Source organism: Platalea leucorodia (genome assembly GCF_965183815.1).
Source record: "Platalea leucorodia genome assembly, chromosome: 3".
NCBI lineage: Eukaryota > Metazoa > Chordata > Aves > Pelecaniformes > Threskiornithidae > Platalea > Platalea leucorodia.
Genome location: NC_138825.1, coordinates 15,995,500 through 16,005,901, shown reverse-complemented (window position 1 = coordinate 16,005,901; position 10,402 = coordinate 15,995,500). Strand labels below are relative to the sequence as shown.

General features: G+C 43.1%; 1 protein-coding gene across 6 annotated transcripts; it reads right to left on the bottom strand.

Moving 5' to 3' along the window:
* On the bottom strand, positions 1–10,389 carry MGME1 (mitochondrial genome maintenance exonuclease 1). Of its 6 annotated transcripts, none has more exons than XM_082307239.1 (7): positions 10,019–10,389; positions 8,465–8,650; positions 4,417–5,018; positions 3,011–3,233; positions 2,415–2,547; positions 1,008–1,182; positions 1–688 (listed from the first exon to the last, which is right to left on the bottom strand). In XM_082307239.1, exons 3-7 carry the CDS (start codon positions 4,952–4,954, stop codon positions 657–659), a joined length of 1,101 nt encoding a protein of 366 aa, XP_082163365.1. In that variant the 5' UTR covers positions 4,955–5,018; positions 8,465–8,650; positions 10,019–10,389; the 3' UTR covers positions 1–656. The 6 variants fall into 6 exon arrangements, with proteins under 6 accessions (XP_082163365.1, XP_082163367.1, XP_082163362.1 ...); XM_082307241.1 differs by having other exon boundaries at positions 1,008–1,162; XM_082307236.1 differs by having other exon boundaries at positions 1–1,182.
* Positions 10,390–10,402: the final 13 nt, after the last annotated feature.

The following is a 10,402-nucleotide window of genomic DNA, read 5'->3' as shown; positions in this document are numbered from 1 at the left end:
CCTAAAAAAAACCCCCAAACCCCAGTCCGCAGTTCTTCATTCCTCAGAAGGCCCGGCTTCAAAGTCACAAGCCTTTTATAAAGACACTTCCTCGCCCTGGCAAAGGCTGTAACTCAACACGAGATGGTTCCATGTGGGCAGGCTCCCTGTGGGCTCAGACCCACAGCAGAGTCAGGAGAGCCCAAGACGGTTGCAGACCTGGCCTGCACAGAGCCTCACGACCCAAGGTACAAAGCCCCTTTACACTCTCACAGTTCCCTTACGCGGGCCGCGCAGCCTGTTAAGAAACCTGCAGGAGGAGCCACTAGAAGTTGTCAAACTTCCCACCTTTCAGAACACTTGCTGGAAATTTCTAAGTGCATCCGTTGCAATTCTGCTCCTCTTTTGCTAAGCCACTTCTGTTAAATGATCACTTTGCCGTAGCATTTTAAATAAGTGCTTATGAGAACTTTGGTTATAATTCTTAGCGCAGTTTTTCCAGTTGTTGCTGTAAGAAAAACCACAAATAGTAACAAGCCTGTTAATAGATACCTTTGAGATGAGCAAGAACTAAGCTGACTGAAACCCAGTCTACTATATTCATTTGTTTATCGTTTGCATTTCTCTCAGCTCAGACAATGCAGAGGTCGTTTTGCTTTAGTTCACCAACTTCATTTTCAAAGTCTCAGTTCTGCAACAGTTTTCTTCTCTAAAATGACAGAAGAAGGATGATTTAATTGAACAGTCTTACTTGATAATAGAAACTTTCCTATCAACCTCAGGTTGTATAAACAATGTGGGGAAAAACAGAGATTAATTAAGTTGGCTTTGTCCTGCGAGGTCCACTTAAGTCACCTACAACATAACCAAACACACATTCCCCACTCCGATTTTTCTTTCTTTTTTTTGGGGAGGGGGAAACCCCTGATATTAAGAAATTAACCAAAGTTACTCAAAAAAGAATATGTATTAAAATAGAAGACTTAAACAAAGGATTCTTGCTTTGGCGCTGTGCTCAGACCACTTGCCTCTGCGTAGCTTAGTTTGGGTCGTTTCTGTCCATGTACTCTTCAAGGCGCAAAAGCCATTTATTCCAGTACTGCGAGCACAGACCGGGATCCATGAAATGCGGATGTGCAGGGGAGCCATTCTTATAGGCAACCACAATGAGTCCACAGCTAACCTACAGTTAAAAACAGAAGGCTGCCAGAAATTCAATGTTAACAGGGCAACTTCAGTCAGCAATTCTGAACGCTAAACCTCACTGCAAAACATCATCCTTAACACGTATGTAGCTTAAACAAGAAACAGGGAACAAAAAGAGCAATAATTTACCATAAAATACTTGGAGACTAACATTCTAATGCTGAGAGTTCAAAGCTCTGACTGACTGGTGAAAAATGGAGGACTCAAACTCTGCGTATCAGAGTGATAGGGTCTATTTAAACCTTCCAGATGCTGGTAAAATTCCCAGAGACTGACGAGGTTTTGCCTGGGGTCATATAACCAGACTGATGCCATTCTCCAGCATCAGCCTAAATGGAAATGGTTACTTAGGTGTGTTCTGGCATCTTTCATACCTGACAAACAGCTCTGATCCAAACCCCACACAGCTGCTGGGGTGAAGAGAAAGTGGTGGTGGACAGGAGGCTAATAGCAGAATCCTAGAACTACTGCCTATATTTCACTCTGTAAAGACCATGTCTGTTAAGTGCTTGTGTTTAGTGATCTTTATAATATGCTAGAAAGTCCTCTGAAGAACCTAATTACCCTGCTCTCTTCTGCTTTCTATTTTCCCCCCTTCAATGCTTTGTATTGAAATAACAGTCCTTCAGGCCAAGCAGGACTGGCTAGAATTGCGTTTGGAGTCTTTAAAAACATTATTCCACTGTCTTCTGATTAAGCGACTGACAACACACTGCTTTCCTCTGAGGAAACACTGTACAGCTTCCAAACACTCTAAGTAAATCACTTAGTCCCTCGTTCGCTAGTGGGATACAGCAACACATGATGTGAGCAACGCCCTCTCACCCCATTTCCCCGTTTGCACGCTCTTTTCCTTTACTCCCTCTCCTCCCTCTTCCTACTCGACACAAGCAAAAACCACACAGAACAAAGCACTGGGGGCTGCCCAGATGCCAAGTCACTGTGAGTTCATCTGACCTCCTAAGATGCTGAGCATCCCTGGGTCCCACTGAGCAGTTCCTGAAAACCACTGAAAATATACTGCTGACAGGCAAAGGCAGCAGGATTAGCGAGAGTAGTGGAGTTATTGCACAGTATCTCAGCTTAACCTGATTTAAGACTGGGCTGTTTTGTTACAAATCCTACCAACAGTAACATGCTGGACAGCAGGTGCTAAAGGCAGTAGGTGAGGAGAAATGAAAATAACGTGGGCACTGCTGCTTGTCTTGGCAGGTAGCAGGCCTACTGACCTGGAAGTCATAATTGGCATCGTGATTTATGGCTCCAATATATGCTGCAACCTGTAATGGGTTGTCAAAAGTATTCTTCAGAGACGGCTTTGGTTTCTCTGAAGTTTTCCAGTCAATCACACACAACTGGCCTCTGCATAAGAGAACAAGACAGGACAATGTTTTAAACTTCAGTTTAGCCATAGTAAGAAACAAGGGATGGGACAGCAAAGAAAATCGTATCACTTTCAGCCTGTTTCACCCTGATGTCATGTTGCTCATTATTACATCTAAGTAAGTCTCTCCCACACTGGTAGTTTAGATCTCAAAAAATCAAGACTTACTAATGCCTGCTGCAGATCCTGGTAACTGCTGAGGAGCGCTTAACCCTGCCCCGCTCACGCCCTGCTCCATTAAGGAATTCTCCACAAGAAACACCAGAACTTCTGTCACTGCGTTCACCTCCGAGTCCGTTTTGCCGCCCTTAAAGATCTGTCCAGCTTCCCCCCAACAGCTCAGCAACACACCTGCCCCAGCCTGGGATGCAGCCTCCCATGCGCCACGGAGCGCCACCCAACGCGGGCATTACCAGGTTTCTTAGAGAACCAGTACCTCACCGATACTTAGCCACGCAGTCTACCAGGCCCAGGTACTGAAGAGCCTCATGCTGAACGGCACTTTCCAGAGCTTTCACTTCGCTGATATCTTCTAAGACGTGCTGCACACTTGATAAGTAGCCAGAAATAGCGACGTCTTCTCTCTGCTCCTTAGTTGCCATCTCTTCAGACAGGAATATAGATTCCAAAGCTGCATGAAAGAGCTCTCCTTGGAGGAAAAGATCTAAGAAAAATGTGAAAAAAAACCCCACATTTTAGACACTACTCATAATACCTGAGGGACTGGTGTTCTAGATATTACACAACATAGCTCTTAAACCAGTCCTGTTTTTTGTACTGAAAGCTTGAGGATGTGGCGAGGAGACGGGAATGAGACAGAAAAATAAATTGTCAACAGTGAAATTAGTATCTCTTATATTAATGCTTACTTTACTTTTTTGGTCTCACTAATTACTCAGAAACAAAATATGATTTTTAATTTATTGTTTATTCACAGGCATTTGTGAATTTCTATGAATTAAAAATACTATTCTAGGCTGCATTTGCTTCTTTTGCTCTATTGGTTCATTTGAATGGAACTAATCTCCTCCTGAATGGGTGGGCATATTCTAGGAGTAAGGGCTTATCTCAGAAATGATTCCAAGAAAGATAAATTTTAAATAGTTATGCAAGGTTTGTTATGCCGCCTTATTCACTGATGTGCTTAGTAACTCAAAAAGCATAAACATGGGATATTTAGTTTTAAAAGCATAGTAATTCATGTAAGGAGCGCTTGGGTGTTTAGCAACCTTGCTACAAGAGGCTACCTACTATCCCCCAGGTCCTCCCAAATCCCCTTCAGTCCTGCAGCTTGGAGGAAGTCACGTTTGCAGGTCTTAGGAAACAAAAACGTCTAAATGCATGGCAATTTCATAGAAGAGGCTATATATACTGGATAAACAAAATAGTCACTGAAGAACAACATAAACAGCAAGACACACAGGTGTTTAAACACTCAAGATGATATGATTTCAAAATGCGTATTTCCATCTCGTTACAAAGTAGCTTTGTATCTGCAAACAGGCTCAATAACATCAGCTGGAAAATATCTACTTGTAAATAGATACTAGCAAACAGAGAAATAAAGGAGAGGCAGATAGGATAGAGCAAAGAATGTCTACAGTCTAATTCTTGTTTCCCACACATTTCTGAATCCATTTTAGCGGTCCTAGAACAAATATCAGAGCTTAGATTCATTGCTAACAGGTGCGCTCATAATACGCTCTCACCCCTTGAAATGGAAACAACTCGATGGATTTCCAAAACACTTGACTTGTAGGGCCAGATACTGCAGCTATGCTAGCACGTCCCAGCCAGCTATCCAGACTATCGCTTCTACTTTGCAATCACATTGTGGTTAGACTTACTTTTAGTATACTCTGCAAAACCATCTTTTCCAAGTTCCAGTATCATTTTCTGCTTCCATCTTTCTAGATAAAAGGCTTGCTGCGGAGAAATGGTCTGTTGAAGAATACGGGTAACACTGGGCATTTTTGTTTTTTGTAAAGCGATTTTCACGGGGAGGTTTGAATCGCTGTTGAGAAGGGGAATTCTCTTGTTGGGGTTTATTAAAGGAACCCAGTTCTTGGGAGCTTTTGTTTCAGCTTTAACTGGAGGGCTGTGTTTATCCGGTGGCCCATATAACAAATTGTCTTCTTCAAATATTGTCTCTGGTGTTTGGGCACTGGTTTTGTAAGATGTAACAGAGTAGACCAAGTTCTTGTATTTTTCTTGGTCAACTTGTTCATAACTGTTCACTTTTTTCTTCTTGCTGTAAAGACACGCAGACGTAGCCAGACACATATATGGGAATTGCTTTTGGCAAAAAGGTATTTGAAAAAGCATTTCCAGTTTCCCTGGTTTCCTGGACAGTAGCTGTAGGAATTTCATTCTGACAAGAAGCATTTGTGGGTAGTTAGAATTTTCTTTCTTCTGTTAGGAACAGTCTGTAGGTTACCATATTTTCCCCCTGTGGAAAAAGACGTTTGTGATTTCTAGAGTCATAAAACTCTACCATCAACCATTTTTGCCCTTTGCCAAAGAAAGAACTGCTACAGTCATGAAGTGTCTTCATACACTTTATGCCACCAAAACTCCTTTAGATAAATAATACAATAAAAGAAAGAACCAATAAGCAGTGAAAAGGGGAAATGATCCTAAAAAGACTCGGTGCTGGTCCGCAAAATCTGAAATGGGGCAAACGCATAAAGATGTTGCAAGTAGCAAAAGCTGCAGCAGAGGATGCTCTTGCAGCAACAGGATCAGAACTGTCATGAAAGTAGACACAAAAAAATGATGTGCAACAAACAACCCCCCCAAAAGAGGGGGAAATGAAGAAAAAAAAAAAAAAAAGGCTATGCAGAAGAGAATGAAGCAAATCCATTGTTGTGAGGTATTAAAAACATGTAAGTTTATAGTGGATGCCCAACTTAAGGGGACTGTAGGAACAAAGTACTTTTTGGAGACTAAAAACATATTTTTCTTCTGTATACCTAGGACAAAGCAGACAGCAGCAGCATATGCATTCTGAAATTGGGAGACCCGAGACTGGGAAAGCCAAAGAGAAACCAGATGTACTGCAAGTACCTTCAGATTCAAATAAATCTTTTAAAGATCAGAGTAAAATATAAGAGTATTTTTCTAAACTGAGTTTCAAACATAGCTGTGTTCTAAGACACTTAGGAAGTTTAAAAGCAAAACCAGTATACCAGTTACTGTTCACAGCATAGCTTTCAAAATTCCATTGTAACTGCAGTGCTGAGTCCTAGGAAAGTTTATGCACATGGATAAAATGCAAGCACTTGAATAGTGGCACTTAAATCAACACTAAATACTTGCAGAATTGAGGCCCAATTCTCCTACTGAAAGTTATCTGCTTACCATTACAAAGTTCCCTTCCATCCACTGCAAACAAAGAATACAGGCAATGCACACTGCCAACTAACATCAGCATTTTGTTCATGAAAATACTTCAACGTTACTCTTTTCTTTCCCCACACTCCTTACGCAGCACTTCATACACTGCCCAAACCGTAGGCGACACAGAAAACAAAAATGTAGGAGGAGGAGTTATTTTGTACGGACAGATCCTGCGCTCATGCAGAACTGCAGTGACACCAATGTGCGGGTGCAGGCATCTGTCACACAGAACAGTTTGCAAAAATGGGGCTGGATCGGCTGCGGCTGATGAGATCAAGGCATCTTGTAACAGGAGGCTGTGACCTTGGACTCGGGTTCCGTAAATATTGTTCTTCATCTGTGAAGGACAAAACCCTCCATCTGTAGACGTTTAATCAGGAGCAGGCAGATACACTGCTTTTCTTCTTTACTGGCTTTACATTTTCACGCTGACTTTGCACGGTTTGGGCAAATAGTAACTGTTCTGTAACCTGATGGCATGTAACTGATACAAAATTAACGTGTGAAAAGCAAATCTGAACCAGAAAAACACACTTAGGTTGGATCAGAACTTTGCATCACACAGCAGTGGCATTTCGGACCCAGTACCAGATGCCCTACAGCCAGATTTGCTATTTGTCAGATGGTCTCACTCCGTCTTTAGTAAGAGTTTCCTACAATTACAATGTATATCAATCAAACTAGTTAATGATTTTAAAACTGCTTCATGGTCCCTAAGAGAGTAATAGTGGAAAACAATGAAAGTACCAACCGGTTAATTCTGCTACTGATTTTTTTAACAGTCTGATTAGATATAAAGCAAGCCCCTTACAAGGGAAACCTTACCATTTATGATACTTTGAATGTGTCACTTCCCTTTTTTAATCATTACATTATACTTAATATCGAACCAAATCTAAATCTGCTTTCCTTATCCAGCAGAACTGGGCTAGGTGGAGTTGCACTTGCTTTCTCATTTTCCAGTGTTCAACAGCAAGAACGGACATGACTCTCACACTGAGCATCCTCTGACCTTCAGATTCCTGTCAAAACTACTCTCCTGCCTCCACATGAGAAAAGCGCAGTCGGGTGCATTACAAAAGGACAAGCCAGACAATTTCTACCAATTTAATGCCACAAAAGTATGCGAGTTTTGCCAAAAAAAAAAAAACAGAACAACCTGCTTTAGACAGACAGTTCAATTTCTTGCTGCTTTGTAACCTATGTTCTGTAAGTGAAGTTAATTTCTGCCCTGCTTCACTTCGTGAATATGTGAGGAAGTTTTACAAATTTAGGTGAAACAACCAAATTTTATGTTACCTCTCATTTCTTATATGGTGTCAAAAAGCTGTTTCTACAGCTTGCTAGAAATTTGTAACAGCATAAAGAGGTACTTTTTATGAAGTATACATGTTTCAATTTTTCAGTTCTCCTTGGGTTTTCAGTCAGCAAGTTTTGTACATCTTCACTATTACTACCAATTGTTCTAATAAATTTACTTTTAAGAAGGTCCCCATGTTTTGTCATTTGACTATCATAAAGCAGCTCACTTCTGCAAAGCTGCTATGCCAGCATTTACAGTAACTCATTCTTCTCAGAAGACAATCACATTTTTTAATAGATTTTTTGCTGTTGGAATGGGGTCAGTTACCTGATAGAATCTGCCCCTTGCTGAAAAAGAAATAATGAACAATGTTAGCCCATTACCACAGGTGTCAGTTTGCTGCAGGAAGTTACACAAAAACAGTAAAAGCAGCAAGGGATACATAAAGGTCAGTCTTTAATACCATAAGCAAATTGCTTCACCGTATTTTTTCATCATAAAAAGCAGTGCAGAAAAATTAATCTCTCCTCTCTTGGGGTTTACCTCTAAATAGAGCTGCTGAAGCTGGAATTTAAAATAAAACAGGAAAAAAAAAACCTCTCATTCCAGTGTAATAGTATCCAAGCTTGTAGTTTCTCAGGCTATTGTTTGATGACCATTAATATGCTTACCCAAGTGCATTAATAAGAACAGAATAAATGCTGGGTCAATGACTGTGTATTTGTTACATTAGCCAGAGCACAAAAGAAAAAGTTTATTCTGGCTTTGTGTCAGCTGCAGGAAGTAAGATGATACCTGATCGAGTATAAAGTTCACTTCTAGTAAGCTGCCCCCTCAATATTTTTTAAGGAATAAATTTATACCAGGTCAGTGCTTTGAATCATAGGGCTATTAAAATATGCAATATTACGAGCCCTAGAGCTAATTTACTATAACACTGATGCAGTGTTTCAGTAGTGTCTAGTATGAATTTTAAATTAAGAGCCTATTTTGTTCTGGAGTAATATCTGTGGAAACATTTGTGCACTCTGAACTGAACCACTGGGAAAGGGAGAGTTTGTCAGCTGCTGTCCTGTTCTACAAAAGGAAAGAGGTTCTAGGATTGCTAAGAAATAGAGAACGCTTGTATCTAGCAGAATAAAGAATCATGTGTTTTTCAATAAATCAGTGTCATTTCTGTACAAATAACTTACAAGAAAGAAACGGAGTTGGAGTGGTCTGGATCTACTCTCATATATGAAGAACAGAATTTAATTGATATTTCTCTCAGGTGAAGTTTCTCCTTTCTCTCTGAAACAGTTTGTGTTCAAAGACTGGTAAAATTGCTTCAAGTATTGCATGATGAGCCACACTGAAGAACTGAACAAAAATAAAACAACCTGGGGGAGGAAAAAAAAAAAAAGAGGACTTCTCTCAAGTTCTCCAAGCTAGTTGACTTTGCAGCTCCAACAACAACTGCACTAACACAACTGAGGAAGTTTTTCCAGGATAGGAATGAGTGGCCTAAGTGAGGGAAACAAAAAGGGTCATTTAAGAACATGTTCACATCCATAAAAAGCTTCCTCCAACTATGATTTCAGGCAATAACAAGTATAGATCTTTCTCTACTGTCACCTATCAAGCAAACAAAAGCCCTAGTTTATTTCAGAGATAATAAGAAAGAGCACTGCTAAACATAGGTAAAGATCTGTTGCCCTGTGTCCCTAATTTGAGGGGAGCAAATCCACTGACGAAGGTGTAATTTTAAGTTAACATCACAGGCTTTTCTCTGGGAAGAAGTATTACTATTTGATGCAGAAAGACAACAGTAACCTACCTTCTTGGTCGGAATGATCACTGTCTCTTTTTTCTGGTTACAGCTTAATAATGCAGGGCTTTGACAGCTGTAACACTTTTAGGACTTTGCACATTTGCCCATTTCCTGCCCCCAACCTCTCTTCCTTGGTTCCTTGCAGTTTGTAAGCTAAATCGCTGAACCTATCCAGGTTAAAAATACACTTCCCTCTTTTGGGAAGTTGAGGGCATGGGGAGAAAAAGGAGATTTAAATTTAGCAACCCACTTTAAAGCAGAAACCCACAGAGCTACACTAGACCAAAGGGACAAGAAGCTTCAGCACTGGGAAGGGAATTGCAGGGAAACAGGGTTGTAACACAAAGTCAGCGGTTTTGGCAAAGCAATCTGTGAAAGCACTAGCCTTATATTGGTGACCAGCAAGTGCCCTCCAGCAGACAGACAGCCTTTCTGCAGAGGCACCAGGTGCCTGAAAATCCCGGATAGCGCTGGACAGCCTACGCTTGTGCGGGGCTTCCCTCTCACTCCCTCAGAGGTAAGTCATTCTGGACAAGAAGCCCTCCTGGACGCCGGCCTGCCCCACTGCCTCAGCGGGCATGCCCACCCAGCCCCGGGCAGCCCTGCCATGAGGCCCGATCGGTTACAGACCCGGGGGAAGGGCTGGGCACACTTTTGCCTGGCTGGGGTGCAGGGGTAAGCCACGGGAGGAGGGAGCTGGAGGCTCAGCAGGTGGGGCAGGCTGCGGCTCTCCCTCAGCTAACCCAGGCCTGGCGGACAGGCCGGCGTTGAGGAAGCGCCCTTTCGCCTCACCACCACAGCTACCAGCGGCCGGACAGCCCCAGCCCGCCTTCCCCTCCCCGCCCCACGCTGCGGAGCGGGGCAGGTGCCCACCGAGGCGGCCCCAGCCCCCTTACGAACAGCACCCCCGGAGCGGGAAACCCGGGGCCACCGTTACCTCAGCGCCGCGCTTCCCGCCACCGCCGCGGCCGACTCTGCGCAGGCGCGCTCCGGCCGCCGCCAGCGCCCTCCCTGCGCCGCGCCCCGCGGCCTGACGGGATTTGTAGTTCTCCGCCCCTCCCCGCCGCCGGCCCCGGCCGCTTCCCCGCGCTGCGGCCTGCGGGAGCTCGGCGCTGGAGCCCCCGAGAGCGGCGGTGAGGGGAGCGTGCCTTCTCTCTTTCGCTTTTTTTGAGCGTTCTTTGAAAAACCTCTAATCTTTAAAAGCAAGGAAAAAAAGGAAAAAAAAGATTAAACCATTACGCCACCATCCTGGATGAAGGCAAGCAGCACCCTGCCCTCACCCAAGATGGCCGCCGCCCCGAGGGGGCGGGCGCCGCGGCCT

Coding starts and splice junctions, on each gene's coding strand:
- MGME1 (XM_082307236.1), bottom strand. CDS start 4,954: ATGCTTCTTGTCAGAATGAAATTCCTACAGCTACTGTCCAGGAAACCA. Junction 3,234..4,416: donor TTTTGCAGAGTATACTAAAA/GTAAGTCTAACC, acceptor CATTTTTCTTAG/ATCTTTTCCTCCAAGGAGAG. Junction 2,548..3,010: donor GACTGCGTGGCTAAGTATCG/GTGAGGTACTGG, acceptor TCTCTTATGCAG/AGGCCAGTTGTGTGTGATTG.